At 42.3% G+C, this 17,628-nt stretch overlaps 1 protein-coding gene across 4 annotated transcripts in view; it reads right to left on the bottom strand.

Annotated features, from left to right (window-relative positions):
* The window catches only part of LOC133544555 (mitogen-activated protein kinase kinase kinase kinase 4-like), a 55,925-nt gene extending 38,954 nt beyond the window's left edge, over window positions 1-16,971 (bottom strand). For 2 of the 4 annotated variants that reach the window (XM_061890028.1, XM_061890030.1), the window contains exons 1-2: window positions 13,480-15,259; window positions 13,095-13,160 (exon numbers count right to left, since the gene is read on the bottom strand). In XM_061890028.1, coding sequence (XP_061746012.1) covers window positions 13,095-13,160; window positions 13,480-13,536 — 123 coding nt within the window. In that variant the 5' untranslated portion in view covers window positions 13,537-15,259. Of the gene's footprint in view, window positions 1-13,094; window positions 13,161-13,479 lie in introns of all 4 variants that reach the window. The other 2 variants (XM_061890032.1, XM_061890031.1) reach the window with 2 other exon arrangements.
* Between the last annotated feature and the right edge of the window lie 657 nt (window positions 16,972-17,628).

Genomic DNA, 17,628 nt, shown 5'->3' with positions numbered 1-17,628 from the left:
GCGGACCTTTAACTGGTAATTAATCAATCAATGTTTACTTATATAGCCCTAAATCACTATTGTCTCAAAGGGCTGCACAAACCACAACACAAACCTCGGTAGGCCCACATAAGGGCAAGGAAAACTCCCACCCAGTGGGACGTCGGTGACAATGATGACTATGAGAACCTTGGAGAGGAGGAAAGCAATGGATGTGGAGCGGGTCTTACATGATACTGTGAAAGTTCAATCCATAGTGGATCCAACACAGCCGCGAGAGTCCTGTCCACAAATAAATGAGAGTAGAGTGCATAAAAAAGACAAAGGTGTGCTATGCAGTTCCCATTTAGGTATCAGTAACAAATATCATTAGCGTGTAGGACGAGGTCAAACATGTTTCACATATTAGACCAAGCTAGGAGCAGACATGCTAATAGCTAATCTGACATGAAACAAAGTTCTTCAAGATGTCTATATTTTTAATTTCATGTTTACAAACTCAGGGAACAAATCCCTGGACACGGGAGGACTTTGAGGGCAGAAATCTAATGATTTTTAATGAGTAGTAATTTTTACTTTTCTTCAGTTATTGTGAACTATTGACTTTGTGTTCAAACAATTGTATTTTCATAAAAGACAACAAACTAGTTTAAATATTGTGTTGGTGTTACACTGTCAGTGGCATTCACCACAAATCTATAGAAAAATGTATATTTCATACATGTGATCGGTATTAGTAATGTTATCGGCACATTTCGCTAATGGAAGCTTAGTATTGGAATTGGCAGCATATTACCCTGATCAAAACATCCCTAGTACCAATCCATCCGCACATCACATGGCACTGCCCATCAGCAAAGGAGAAATTGCCCTTCATCTTGAGAAAGGACAAAGCTAAAACTCAAAGTAAGAAAAAAACGGCTGCAGAATAGTATACGTGATATAAACCACATACGATACAGATTTGAATGACAATGGAGCTTTTAATACTATCGTTATTTCTGCATGTTGATGACACATTCTAGTTGTGTGCTGAAAATCTGCCAATGTGTGTCACTAAATTTGTGCATTTCTGACTGAAAGATAACATCTTTCCATTGGCTGAAAATTGTTGGATTAATGTTTAATGACTATTGTATATTATCAACCAAAAATGTCACCACCACCCTGCTGAAGACCTCTGCTCTAAGGCATTTGTCTGTTTTTCTGTTATCATGACTACCTTGTTGTCTTAAATCCTGCATCCAGCACAAAGCATTTGAGATAGCAGACCCAGCCAGCTGGCCCCACACCAGATAATAAAAGAAGCTCAGAAAGAGCCTCTTTGTGCAGTGCACGCATTTTTTTTTAGGAAACTTGGAGACAAATGACTAATGATTTAAAAGCTCCTACTGACTCACCATTTCTTTACTACATGTATCTCTGTTCTGACCCGGTTCAAATAGTAGGGGCTAGTGCTAGTTTTAATGGTTAAAAAAATTAGAGCGACTGTTGTCCTGCATTAGATTAGAATTAAGGTTATGAGTTAAGCCTGGTTTTATGCTCAGGTGCATTCATGCTACATTAGATCCATACTTCCACTTGGATCAGTAAGACAGCCACAACAAGACTTGAGTGATTACATTTCATCATGGGTGTCATTTCAAATCTGTGTGAGCTTTGTTTTCTGGAATATTGTGATTATCCTGGTGGCGACACGCAAACACATAATGAGGTATGGTCACATGTCACCTCCAAACTATTCTACTCGTCATTATCACCAATAAGAAAAACAACGCCAAAGAGAAATGTTTCAAAGGAGTCAACAGTAAAAGTGAGGCATGAGACGGGAAAATTCCACAATTTCTCCTGTTGTGTTGTGCCTGCTGGCAACATTTTTTAAAAAGGAAATATGTGAAAATTGATGTCGATTGGCGGCTATCAACACTGGGTGCTGATCAGCAAGCTGCAGAAAGCTACAAGTTGAGTGTAGAGCTCACACTCATCCTGTGAATAATCATGTACTTTTGGGTCAACTGCAGACTCACTTGTCTGAGTGGCTTTCTATCATTTAGACCAGTGGTCCTTCAACTTTTTTTCCACCATGTACCAACTCCAAAAACACTTGGTTCTCCAAGTAATGACCAACATTAAATTACAGTAGCATAGTCGGCCTAAGTATTCATTGAAACAATGGAGAGCTATTATTCAACAAGTATATTGAATATTTTTGGCCACTGTAACATTACACAGAGTTTGAAGAGTAATACTGTGTTTGAAAATGAGAAAATAAAACACTGTACTTTAATCAGGTGATTATTTGGTGTAAGCTCCAGTGCCCCCCGCCAACTCAAAAGGGACAAGCGGTAGGAAATGAATGGATGGATGGATAGTTGATAACTACTAACTCAAGAGACCGTCTTTGTACCGTGTATGAACACAGACACTCAGCTACCAACCACTTCTGTCGGTTTGGCGACAAAAATAAAGCCAGCGGGCATCAGCTTTTGTGATCGACGTTGAAAGGCATTATTCAGCTTTGGCTTATTATACTTTTGCACAAAAATCAGTCAACATCTATTAGCGGATCCCTATTAGTTAATGTAATGCTAAACCCTCCGAGTAACAGCCTGTATGCCTGCGTATCCTTCTGCAAAATCGAGTGCCCCAACATAGAAAAAGAAAAAACAACACCAGGGAAAATTGCGAGTGCCAGCATTTTGAAAAAGTTGAGTAAGACTATTGAATTGAAAGAACACGTAGCAAAGTATTAAGGCTGCATCCGCAACTCCCGTCCTAACTCTCCACTCATCGTCATCTCCGGCAACAAGAGTCTTCAATAAAAGATAAAAGTTAATTAATTGGATTTACCTTATTTCTTATGGATAAAATTGCTCCGGTTTTCGTCAGACCTTTGGGTACAAACGAAAACCAAGGCACCACTGTGCATGCATGTATGACACACACACACACACACACACACACACACACACACACACACACACACACACACACACACACACACACACACACACACACACACACACACACACACACACACACACACACACACACACACACACACACACACACACACACACACACACACACACACACACACACACACACACACACACACACACACACACACACACACACACACACACACACACACACACACACACACACACACACACACACACACACACACACACACACACACACACACACACACACACACACACACACACACACACACACACACACACACACACACACACACACACACACACACACACACACACACACACACACACACACACACACACACACACACACACACACACACACACACACACACACACACACACACACACACACACACACACACACACACACACACACACACACACACACACACACACACACACACACACACACACACACACACACACACACACACACACACACACACACACACACACACACACACACACACACACACACACACACACACACACACACACACACACACACACACACACACACACACACACACACACACACACACACACACACACACACACACACACACACACACACACACACACACACACACACACACACACACACACACACACACACACACACCTCTCCTTCCTCAAAACAGTCGTGAAGTTCCCTTCCAAAAAGAGAAACATGGCACCAGAAGCAAATTACCCCTTTGTGTACACTTTTTGCATCTTTGCCAGTACCGACATCATGCTCAAAGTTAAGCTTAAGCATAAAGTTGTGCGACGTGCACATTGTCCAACACTCTCACATGTCCATAACAACAGGAGATATTTTGAATCATCAGCTTGTAGGACTTTCCTTTAAATGGAAAATGTATTTTTCAGCTGAGATGTAAGAAGATATATTTTGCATGAAGACATAAAAATGTTCAGGGAGACAAGTGTTACTGAAGACTTGGATGATTTATAATAAGCAACTAGACTCCTTTGTTGAAAAGATTTAGGTGTGTACTCTATTTATGCTTCTGGCCTTACATTCAACTCTTATTTTTTGATGATTTTTACTCCAATTTCTGTTGGGTGTTGCGATGCATCATCTGGTCATTGATTGATTGATTGAAACGTTTATTAGTAGATTGCACAGTTCAGTACATATTCCGTACAAATGCCCAATAAAAGGTAACACCCCAATAAGTTTTTCAACTTGTTTAAGTCAGGGTCCACGCAAATCAATTCCTGGTAGTCACTTGGTGAAATTGTATGCGGTGTTTTGGTGCGTTTAGCGTTCACACAAGAGTACGCTGGCAGGCGGACTCATCTCTTAGTGTGCATTCATACTTGTAATTTGTGGTTCGATTTGGCTATCGTGCCAATTCACGCAAATTCAACCAATGATGTTGAACCTGGCAACTATGTCCAATGCATGCAACTTCCCCGCACATTTTGTCCAATCAGCATAAGTCTTGCAAATCAAATTTGTCTCTCAGCGGCAGTCAAAAGGTATGTTTGTTTCCTGTGGAGACAGCAACGTGTAACACTATATCAACTCTTCATTGCTTACCCTTGTAGCTTGGACCTATTTCCGGTTCCTGACTACAGTGCTAAGCCTTCTGGGTAATGTAGTATAAAAACATTTAGCAACACATCAGCATCCCGATTTACATATTGTTTATATATTTATTTCAACCATATTATCCAGGGTAAGACAATTAAGAATATATTAATTTTTTTAATGCTGACCTGGCAAAGAGGCAGCATTTACATAACGGAGATGTTGACGTGTGATGATAATCTTTCATTCTCCCAATTTACAAACAAAAATTACCGCTATGGAATGGATCGCTTTCAACGGTTCACAAAAGTTCTTAAGTGCATGGAGAAATGTGTTGGAACATAAAAGAATAATTGAAGATGGACAAACACTTTTCAAGCGCAAAACAAACGAGAATGTCTGCAACTTGTGGACAACAGAGCAGACAGCGGACAGTAAGGAAGCCTTAGGTGGCAGGTCTTTCTGAAATTACAATAAATGACTACTAATATTATTTATAATTAACAAAAACAAAAGTTATTTGGAAATGAGTATACGAGCGGTCTCTAATCCTGACTGCATTAAAATGACCAATTATCTTGGAACAATCAGAGTACCGGACTACAAGTGTAAACACACTCTCTGGCCGTCCTGAACTTTGTCCACATTTGACCAAACCAAACCATACTAACAGACCAAACTGACCCTAGTGCGCATTACCTGGACAACAAAGACAAGCACAAACTCCAGTGTTCTGTGGGCAGAGTGTACTTTACGCGGAATGTCAGCAGTCATTAGATCTTCCGTAACCGCGTGGACCTTTGCGTTGTAGTTTTCTGTGAAATTTCCATCCATCCATTTCCTACCGCTTATTCCCTTTGGGTCGCGGGGGGCGCTGGTGCCCATCTCAGATACAATCGGGCTGAAGGTGGCGTACACCCTGGACAAGTCGGCACCTCATCGCAGGGCCAACACAGATAGACAGACAACATTCACACACTAGGGACCATTTAGTGTTGCCAATCAACCTATCCCCAGGTGCATGTCTTTGGAGGTGGGAGGGGCCTATCCCCAGGTGCATGTCTTTGGAAGTGGGAGGGGCCTATCTCCAGGTGCATGTCTTTGGAAGTGGGAGGGGCCTATCCCCAGGTGCATGTCTTTGGAGGTGGGAGGGGCCTATCCCCAGGTGCATGTCTTTGGAGGTGGGAGGGGCCTATCTCCAGGTGCATGTCTTTGGAAGTAGGAGGAAGCCGGAGTACCCGGAGGGAACCCACACATTCACGGGGAGAACATGCAAACTCCACACAGAAAGACCCTGAGCCCGGGATTGAACCCCAGACCACTCAGGACCTTCGTATTGTGAGGCAGACGCACTAACCCCTCTTCCACCGTGAAGCCCTGTGAACTTTCCATGACACCCAAAATTTCTGTGCATTGTTTACAGTTTTCTCTCATGGCCTTCAACACGAATGATGAGGAAGTGGAGCGGCTTTACCTATTTACTGTTTTTCAAAGCAGTGAACTAAAGAGACTTTGGCTGTAATTATCTATTTTAGAAATCGATTGGTTTGTTCGATTGATCAAGTAATCGGATTAAAAAACACTTAAAAGCCTCATTGTTTTTTTTAGAGTAAATAGATTAAAAAATTCTGCATGCCATAACCTTAATTTTTTGTATAATGAATGCACATTGTTGGCATTAAAATTGCACTTTGAAAATATATGCATTTATATTATAAACCACACAAACATAAAACATTAATTAGCTGGTCGTTACGGTATGAATTAATTATATATAGCCTATTATTTGCGCACTATTGACAAGTGATGTACTGAAAACGTCAGCATGTCTGCAATGCGGACGTTATTTTTATATATATTGCAGATATACCTGCAGACAGTCATCTACAAAATGTGCAAATATTAAGAGGACAGTGATGGCTTTCAAGAAGAGGAAGTCCAACTAGAGCAACAGCACCAAGCAAGTGTGACGTCAAGCTGGCTACAGCTCGCCTCTTTCATCTAGGACAGGGGTTTCAAACTCAATTGACCTGGGGGCCACTGCATGCAGAAACTGGGTGAGGCTGGGCCGCAAGAAAAGATTTCTTTAAAAATCTAACATGCACTTTTTAATGAATTCACCTTCTATGAATGACTTTCCAATTTTTCCGGGAGACTCCTGAATATCAGTGCACCTCCCGACAATCTACCGGTGCAACCATTCTCCCGAATTTTTCCCAATTTTCCCCCGGCTGACATTATTAAGGGCTGCCGTGACTGCACTGCCTTTAACGTCATCTACAACAGTGGTTCTCAACCTTTTTTCAGTGATGTACCCCCTGTGAACATTCTTTTAATTCAAGTACCGCCTAATCAGAGCAAAGCATTTTTGGTTGAAAAAAAGAGATACAGAAGTAAAATACAGCACTATGTCATCAGTTTCTGATTTATTAAATTGTATAACAGTGCAAAATATTGATCATTAGTAGTGGTCTTTCTTGAACTATTTGGAAAAAAAGATATAAAAATAACTAAAAAACTTGTTGAAAAATAAACAATTGATTCAATTTTAAATGCAGATTTCTCCACATAGAAGTAATCATCAACTTAAAGTGCCCTCTTTGGGGATTGTACTAGAGATCCATCTGGATTCATCAACTTCATTCGAAACATTTCTTCACAAAAAAAGAAATGTTTAACATCAATATTTATGGAACATGTCCACAAAAAGTCTAGCCGTCAACACTGAATGTTGGATTGTTGGATTATTTTTCCACAGTTTATGAACTTACATTCATACTTCATTGAAGTATTATTCAATAAACATATGTATAAAAGATTTATGAATTGCTGCAGGTTTTTTTAGAATGTTTTTAATAAATCTCACTTGTCCTTTGGTATACCTTCAAGCACCTCCAGGTTTCCACGCACCCCCTAAAAGAGGACTACTGCTCCACTACTTGTCATCGCGCACGCTTAATATCACACAACCAATGTGCCAGCTCTGTTTCATGTTGTGTGAGACTTGTGCAGAACAACGTCAGTGGCTGCAAGACGTACTTGTTCAACAGACATACAGGTCACACTGAGAGTGCCATATAAACAACTTTAACACTGTTACAAATATGCGCCACACTGTGAACCCACACCAAACAAGAATGGCAAACCCTTTTTGGGAGAATTTCCACACCCTAACACAACTTAAACACAAGAGAACAATACCCAGAACATCTTGCAGAGCTACAATATTCAACACCTCAACCGACGCAAGTAGGGAGGGTGGGGGCGTGGGGGGTTGGTGGTAGCAGGGGTGTGTATATTGTAGCCCAGAAGACTCAGGGCTGCATGGGATTCTGGGTAATTGTTCTGATGTGTTTATGTTGTGTTACGATGCGGATGTTCTCACGAAATGTGTTTGTCATTCTTGTTTGGTGTGGGTTCACAGTCTGGCACATATTTGTAACAGTGTTAAAAGTTTTTTTACGGCCAACCTTAGTGTGACGTGTGTAGCTGTTGATCAGATATATCTTGCAATAACACACGTGCGTCTCACATGGCCAGATGCAACACACAGCTGGGCTTGCACGCTGTCAATTCAGGATGTAGGGGGCGCTAAAGGCAGTGCCATTATAGCACTCCCTGAATATTGTTGACCTGGTAAAAATTGACTGGGGCTTCGAGAGAATTGGTGCCCTGAAATTCAGGGGTCTCCCGGGAAAATTGGGGACGTTGGCAAGCATGACCTATCAAGCGCCGTTCATATTAAACTCGTGGGCCGCACCAACATTAAATTGTCATATCAAAGCGCGGGCCGCATAATAACGTCTCGCGGGCCACAATTGACCTGCGGGCTGCGTGTTTGAGACCCCCGATCTAGGACATGGAGCGACAGAAGTAGAGTCTCTAAACACCAGTACATTTTAAAATAATACCAGAAGAAGATGCTGGATCTGTTGCTAGTTGTTTTTGATTTTGAAAAGTCATTACAAGTCTGTATACACTTAAAAAATCTCAACAAAGTACATTGAAAATATGGCAAATCGATAAAAAAATATAAATGTTAATACAAATTAATAATAACAGATTTGTTTTAAATGTATATATACATTGTTTGAGTCTATTTAAAGAAAGTCAAATCATAGCAAATTATGCAAATTACTTAGTCAAGTCATGGTGACAACGCCCATAACCACACACCGGGGAGTCCAGGGGAGACACTTGTAACAAAAAAAACACTTCAGTTTGCACTGATTAAAGCAAGCTATGACGGACTGAAAAACAACATAATGTTAACTAATTCAACTTTAACGGCGCCCCACATTAGACCATGACAACAATGCAATATGAAGTATAAAAAATGAAATACTAAATATTAAAGTCCTACTAAAAGCCACTACTAGCGACCACGCAGTCTGATAGTTTATATATCAATGATGAAATATTAACATTGCAACACATGCCAATACGGCCTTTTTAGTTTACTAAGTTGCAATTTTAAATTTCCCGCAAAGTGTCCTGTTGAAAACGTTGTGGCATGATGACACCTATGATGATGCGTTTGATGACGCCTATGATGATGCGTAGGATGACACGTATGATGACGGTGCGTTTGATGTCTCGGGTTGTAGCGGACATTTTTTTCCAGTCCGATCCATGCTATAAGTAGTCTGCTTTAATCGCATAATTACACAGTATTCTGGACACCTGTGTTGCTGAATCTTTTGCAATTTGTTCAATTAACAATGGAGACGTCAAAGTACAAAGATGGAGGTGGGAAGCGGTGTATTGCGGCTGCCTTTAGCCACACAAACACAGCCGGTGTTTCCTTGTTTAAAATTCCCGAAGGTGAACCTTTACTATGGATCAGAGCGGTCAAGAAAACATGGTTCCCGACCACATGACAACCGGCAAGTTTCGGTGAGAAAATGGTGGTAATAAGTCGGCTCTCACCGTAGTTATGAGCGGAGCTTGTGTCCTCCTGCAGCTGCTGCGGACTATTACCACCTCCCACCGGAGACACTGGTGGTTTCCACACCCGTGGCCACACGCCTCTGACTGTCAGGTACCATATAATCTCACTAAAACACTAGTAACACAATAAGCAGATAAGGGTTTTTCCAGAATTATCCTAGTAAATGTGTCTAATAACATCTCAATCGCTCCCACTGTCCTCGCCTTTTTTTCTTCTTTCTAGTCCTTCACTCTCACTATCCTCATCCACGAATCTTTCATCCTCGCTCAAATTAATGGGGAAATCGTCGCTTTCTCGGTCCGAATCGCTCTCGCTGCTGGTGGCCATGATTGTGAACAATGTTCAGATGTGAGGAGCTCCACAACCCGTGACGTCATGCGCACATCGTCTGCTACGTCCGGTACAGGCAAGGCTTTTTCATTAGCGACCAAATGTTGCAAACTTTATCGTCAATGTTCTCTCCTAAATCCTTTCAGCAAAAATATGGCAATATCGCGAAATGATCAAGTATGACACATAAAATGGACCTGCTATCCCCATTTAAAAAAGAACATCTAATTTCAGTAGGCCTTTAAGAGGAGTATGTGAACGTTGGACTCGTTTACTTGTGACGACTTCCTTTAAGTTTTGTAATCAATCAGAAATATCCATCCATTTCTACCACTTGTCCCTTATGGGGTCGCTGCCGCCTATCTCATCTGCACAAGGGCGGAAGGCAGGGTACACCCTGAAAATGTCACCACCTTATCACAGGGCCAACACAGATAGACAGACAACATTCACACACTGGGGACCATTTATTGTTGCCAATCAACCTATCCCCAGGTGCATGTCTTTGGAGGTGGGAGGGAGCCGGAGTACCCGGAGGGAACCCACGCAGGTACGGGGAGAACATGCAACCTCCACACAGAATGATCCCGAGCCCAGGATTGAACCCAGATATCAAGCAGCTAAAATGCATCAAAGATGTGGAAGTGAAGAGAGAGTTTTTTGCATGTATTACAAATCATACACTCTAATGGATTTATATATGGATATTTTTAAATCATATACGTGTTTTATAATGTCCACACAGTTCAACGAACGGGATGTGTGTCATGTGCGACCGGGCGTTGACTTGCTCAGTGGCCTTGTGGTTAGAGTGTGCGCCCTGAGATCGGTAGGTCGTAAATTCAAACCCCGGCCGAGTCATACCAAAGACTATAAAAATGGGACCAATCACTCAGCATCAAGGCTTGGAATTGGGGGTCAAATCACCGAAAGGATTCCCAAACACGGCCACCACTGCTGCTCACTACTCCCCTCTCCTCCCAGGAGGTGGAACAAGGGGATGGGTCAAATGCAGAGGGTAATTTCACCACACCTAGTGTGTGTGTGACTATCAGTGGTACTTTAACTTTTAACTTGGTTGGTTCTAGTTAATTTACACCTTGAGTGGGAAAAGTTGTTTGGATTTGATCATAATTATTGAGGTTGTGCTGTAGGTACTTCAAAATAAAGTTGTGGTCGTTAACTGGTACATTGTCGTACATGTGACAGCTGCAAAACCTTCCCAATTCAAACTAATTTGCATTGGAATCAACTTGGGCTAAGGCTATGTCTACACTAAGCCGGATAAGCCCTTAAATGAATAATTATTTAGCCTAAGCCCCGTTTCAGCCACACTAAACCAGGGTTTAAGGTCCCCTTCCTCGGAAAATGTTTACACGGGTAAGTGTGCCGTGTATTTCTTGAATCACTGGCTCCTAGCTTTGTATGGACTCATTGATCGTTTACACACTGAATTCGGAGAGGAAGTGACGCCAGAAAGACCACGCACCACACAGGAAGTGACATCAGAAAAACGCGCCACAGCCACCTTCATAATAAAGCAGTTGCGTAACTCTGCGCTAACCACTGGAAATATGAAGGCGAGTCATCCAGACATGTCCGTGTTTCTCCTTCTTCTACAAGTACAGACGCTTGGGGAAATCACACAAATACCTTAAGAGAATGCGATTGCAGATATTTGGGATACAACACTTCTCAGACATCAAGAGAACTTTTCAATGTCCAGGTCCTGGGATTCTATTTACCTATAAACTTTGTTCATTTGTCCAACGACGAGTCAACGAGAATGCGGGCTCCCGTGGATGTGATAAAAAAGGTAGCGTGTGCTTTAGATTACCTGGCCGTCTAGGGAAGACTACGGAAAACGGCGAATGCTTTTGGACTGGCAAAGACCGTATCAGTTATAATGTCGCGGACTCAACGTCTAGGTCCAGAGTTTATAAAGTCACCAAAAAAGAATGGACAATGAAAGTGAAGGCAAAAGAGTGAGAAGTGTCCTGACCAGATATCTAGATCCCTAGATTGATTGTCAAACGTTCTTTGTCACATTGTTTACTTTCGTGTCCAATAAATATTTGATTAATTTATGATGTCTCAGGTGTGATTCACTACCATAGGGCCCCACAGCACGCAGGATTCCAGTTCATGGAAATACCACAACACTGGATATTGTTCATATAAGTTACATTGAAGAAGTAGCACACAAGGCAACACTGGAGGTGACTATGACGTGCGCTTTTTCCGCGCATGCGCATTAGGTCGCATTGTGCCGGCTGACGAATGGGGTGAGGGGTTCTTAAACGACCATTGTGTGTAGACAATAAGATGAGGTGGGATTTACCTTGGATAAATAGTGTAAACATGCACCTGGGGATAGGTTGATTGGCAACACTAAATGGTACCTAGTGTTTGAATGTTGTCTGTCTATCCGTGTTGGCCCTGTGATGAGATGGCGACTTGTCCAGGGTGTACGCCACCTTCTGCCCGATTGTAGCTGAGATAGGCACCAGCGCCCCCCGCGACCCCGGAGGAAATAAGCGGTAGAAAATGGATGGGATTTATCCTGGATAAATAGTGTAAATGGGTCCTAAAATTGGGGGTTAAATTACCACAAATGATCCCTGGGCGCGGCACCACTGCTGCCCACTGCTCCCCTCACCTCCCAGGGGGTGAACAAGGGGATGGGTCAAATGCAGAGGAAAAATTTTGCCACACTTAGTGTGTGTGTGACAATCATTGGTACTTTAACTTTAAAATACACCCCCAGGCCAATCTTCTTGTTATATTTGTGATGTCTCACGGGCCGCACGTGGCCTGGGGGTCATAGTTTGGACACCTGATTTAAGCCGACGTCCACTTTGAGCATGTATGTATCACTGCAAACTATGTTTGGCGTACGTTTCGCCCAAATGTGTTCGGGTGTTGACTCCTTATGCAAGCAGGATATGAGTGAAAAGACCGACTGTCATGAGTCGCTGCATGCGGGAAAACATTCTCATCCCTGCCGACTCATCTACTTTTGAAATCAGGCAGGTGACGTAAGGCAGGTGACGCTCGGCACCGACTGATTCACCCTTCCAACTCACTGCAACAATTCAGGGGTCAGACGAAAGTGACGTCATGACTTATGTGACGGCAACATCTGCAAGACATCCCTTTGCAAATCGGGAGTTGTTTTGTTCTCGCAGAGGTCCAGGGGCGGAAAATGAAAACAAGTGATGATGATGATGATGATGATGATGATGGGGTCCTCCTGCAGGACAGAGCATGCACTGCGTCTCCCACCAACCTTGTAGACTTGTCCGTAGGTGCCATTTCCAACCACCTCCACCAATTCAAATATCCCGGCCGGGTCCTGGAGGAGACAAGACGGAGAGGGACGTTAGTGAGACGGCAGTGCGGTGAGGGCTGACTGCGTGGTGTGAGCCAGCTGTTGCGCGCGCAGCTCCAGCCTGGGCTGCCTCCCCGATGCGTGCGAACAAAGGAAAAGCAGACAGCGGCAACACCTCGCCGCGACTCGGCGGTCATTCCCCGCACTTTGTCCCAGACAGCCGCTGCCATTCGCGGTCCATTTCCATTAAGCTGACCGTGCAATGTGTGTTTTGTCGAGCTGCGACGTACACGCGCGATAACAGCGTTAAAAAGGCAGAAATGTGAGGGAGGGAAGCACTCACCCGCAGTGAAGCCAAGTCGATGTCTACCAGACTTTTAGCTGGGGAGTCGTTCGCCATCTTTCAAATAAAACAGTCCCTTTTCCAGCTACAAAAGCATCGGCCGTCCTATCATTCGCGGGCGACTGGGAAGCGTGTAATCCTCTCGGCGGGGTCCGCTTGTGGGCAGAGGACGAGCGGCTTGTGCTACTCCATGTTGAGACGGCAGCAGCGGACTCCCTGCTAGCCGCCTAGCCGCTCTGGCCTGGGATGTCTTCTCAAGCACACTTCCGCCTGTGAACTTCAAAGTAAAGCTTGTCTATTCTGAAGAAAGCCTTTTGTATTCATTACAACAAAGCATCACTCGTTGTATTAAGTTGTTCAATGTATAAACATCGTCATTAAAAATCCAGCAGTGCGATTAGCGTTTATCAACACTTACTTATTTTTCTTGACATATTTTACATTGAAACTAAAGCACCCAACTTTCGATTTTTCTCCTCCGCTTCTCGGTAGCTTGGTGCTGTTTTGAGAGAGTCGCGCTACAGTGAAAGCCGGTTCGCTCCGAATTCTCAGAAGAGAGAAGGGGCCTGCTCACTTTTTGATGGCTATATTACGACCAGACACCGCTAATGAGTCACACTGGCGCTGCAAAGGAGACATTCTGAAGCAACCCAGTCAGCACGCTGGCGCGCATGCGCAGGAGAGACGACACTGTCAAGGGTGTGGCAAGTGATGCTCTCCAAGGACGCACTACAGACCTTCTACAAATCAATACAGTCATTTGCAACGAACTGCATGGCACAGCTAAAACAGATCTCAAATATTGCAGCAGATATTTTGCAAATGCAGTGATGGTTTTCCAGGATCACAAATTGCACTGTGCTGCCTTTCGTTTAGAGCAGTGGTTCTCAACCTTTTTTCAGTGATGTACCCCCTGTGAACATTTTTTTAATTCAAGTACCCCCTATTAAGAGCAAAGCATTTTTGGTTGAAAAAAAGAGATAAAGAAGTAAAATAAAGCACAATGTCATGGGTGTCAAACTCTGGCCCGCCGTGTAATTTAATTTGGCCCTTGAGGCAATATCAATTTAGCATTAGAGCTGGCCCGCCGGTGTTAAACAGCGTCGGTGCCGCTGTAACACCGCATTCACCGCTAATACTCATACTTGCCAACCCTCCTAATTTTCCCGATAGACTCCCGAAGTTCAGTGCCCCTCCTGAAAATCTCCCGGGGCAACCATTCTCCCGAATTTCTACAGATTTCCACCTGGACAACTATATTGGGGGCGTGCATTTAAGGCACTGCCTTTAGCGTTCTCTACAACCTGTCGTCACGTCCGCTTTTCCTCCATACTAACAGCGTGTCACAAAATATTTGTGGCTTTTACACACACACACACACACACACACACACACACACACACGCACACATGAATGCAAGGCACACTTGGTCAACAGCCATACAGGTCACACTGTGGGTGGCTGTATGAACAACTTTGGCACTGTTACAAATATGCGCCACACTGTGAACACACACCAAACAAGAATGACAAACACATTTTGGGTGAACATCCGCAACGTAAAACAACAGAACAAATACCCAGAAACCCTTGCAGCACTAACTCTTCCGGGAAATTTCCAGCAAACTGACCAATAGTTAACGTTTTATTCATGCATTTTCTCTTGCTAGTTCAAGGCTTGAATGTTTGGTTCATTCATTATTGTTATTTTATTTTCAAATTTATTATCAGCCCGTGGAAAAAAAACTATATTTACCTCAGAAGATTGCAAATAGAAAAAAAGACATACAATTTTTATTTAAATTTTATTTGATATGCCATTGATATTCTTTTAATTATTATTATTATTTATTGAAACCATTTTGCATGTCACTAAAGTTATATAAGCCTTGTTGTTCAATATTTAATGCAAAACTTGTTTGGGTCCCTATTAAAAGGTTAATTTGTTCAACCTTGGCCCGCGGCTTTGTTCCGTTTAAAATTTTGGCCCACTCCGTATTTGAGTTTGACACCCCTGCACTATGTCATCGGTTTCTGATTTATTAAATTGTATAACAGTAGTGGTCTTTCTTGAACTATTTGAAAAAAATATATATAAAATAACAAAAAACGTGTTGAAAAATAAACAAGTGATTCAATTCTAAATACAGATTTCTACACATAGAAGTAATCATCAACTTTGGGGATTGTAATAGAGATCCATCTGGATTCATCAACTTAATTCTATACATTTCTTCACAAAAAAAGAAATCTTTAACATCAATATTTATGGAACATGTCCACAAAAAGTCTAGCTGTCAACACTGAATATTGCATTGTTGTATTTCTTTTCCAAGTTTATGAACTTACATTCAAATTTTGTTGAAGTATTATTCAAAAAATATATTTATAAAGGATTTTTGAATTGTTGCTATTTTTAGAATATTTAAAAAAAATCTCACGTACCCCTCGGCATACCTTCAAGTACCCCCATTTGAGAACCACTGCTTTATAGGACGTCGACTTCAGCGCAATCCAAGTATTCAGTCTGCAGAAACATTTGCAGCCTGCAGCTTGTTTTTATGCCCCCCCTCCCGTGGATTAGTAGAATCAAACATATTTCTTTCTGTATGTGGCCCTCAATGGAAAATATTTGTTTGGAGAAAGCCTATATGCAAGAAGCAGGGTCTGCCTTCTGTCAACCGCATGTTATTTTTCCCAATGCCACGTTTAACACAGCAATCTGTTTGCTAAACAAGATCCAATGTCGAAATTGTCGAGCAGGACCGACCCGTCAGACGAGCCTGGAAGAAGTGTGGACAAGCAGCACAATCTGACAAAGCCAATACAAGAACGGACGCAATGCTTTCCTTGTAAAAATCGACAACATGCATACTCATCTTTTATTTCTCCGATTCAATCGACAATATAGACGTTTAGTCCGCCATATTTGCGGCTTTCTCTTGGGAAATAAAAATGTTACTGCCACTATGTGGACATTTCATGTTATTGCAACATAAATACTCTAAAGCAGTGGTGTCAAACTCATTTTAGATCGGGGGCCACATGGAGAAAAATCCACACCCAAGTGGGCCGGACTGGTAAAATCACGGCACAATAACTTAAAAATAAAGACAACTTCAGATTGTGTGTTTTCTTTTTTTTGGGTTTAAAAAGAGAACAAGCACATTCTGAAAATACACAAATCATAATGTTTTTTTACACTTACATGTTGCGGTTAATAGTATTCCAACTTTTATTTGTCGTTATTTATACCTTCTGAATAAATGATGTGATAATGCTCATCAGTCAGCACATTGGTGTTAATTTTCAATTTATCAAGATATAAAAATAAATAAAAATCAAATTATGATGTAGTTTGCTCATCTTCTTCGACTGGTACACTAATGTGGTTTATTATTTTATTTTACACATGTAGCATAATCTACAAAGAAACAAAGAATTGCTATTGCAACATCTAGTGGACACATTTAGAACAGCAGTTTCTTTCATTAAAAAATTCCGGCTCATTTTTATAGTTAGCAAACTCCTCCTGCAGGCCAGATAAAACCTGTTCACGGTCTGAGTCGGCCCGCGGGCCGTGCGTTTGACACCCCTGCTCTGAAGTGAGCAATGCCAAAGTAAATGAATACGAAGCAAATCACACAGATTATTCGAAATAGTTGTTTATAAAATGATATATCCATCCATTTTGTACCACTTATTCCCTTTGGGCTTGCTAAGGGTGCTGGTGCCTATCTCAGCTACAATCAGGCTGAAGGCGGGGTACACCATGGACAAGTCGCCACCTCATCGCAGGGCCAACACAGATAGACAGACAACATTCACACACTAGGGACCATTTAGTGTTGCCAATCAACCTATCCCCAGGTGCATGTCTTTGGAGGTGGGAGGGGCCTATCCCCAGGTGCATGTCTTTGAAGTGGGAGGAAGCCGGAGTACCCGGAGGGAACCCACACATTCACAAGGAGAACATGCAAACTCCACACAGAAAGATCCCGAGCCCGGGATTGAACCCAGGACTTCTCAGGACCTTCGTATTGTGAGGCAGACGCACTAACCCCTCTTCCACCGTGAAGCCAATAAAATTATGTATTATTTTTAAATTACCTTGCAAATATTTTCCGTATTTTAAAATTGCTTCTTAAGT

The sequence above is a fragment of the Nerophis ophidion genome, linkage group LG27 (assembly GCF_033978795.1).
Source record: "Nerophis ophidion isolate RoL-2023_Sa linkage group LG27, RoL_Noph_v1.0, whole genome shotgun sequence".
Taxonomy (NCBI): Eukaryota; Metazoa; Chordata; class Actinopteri; order Syngnathiformes; family Syngnathidae; genus Nerophis; species Nerophis ophidion.
This window is presented reverse-complemented; position numbering and strand designations above follow the sequence as displayed.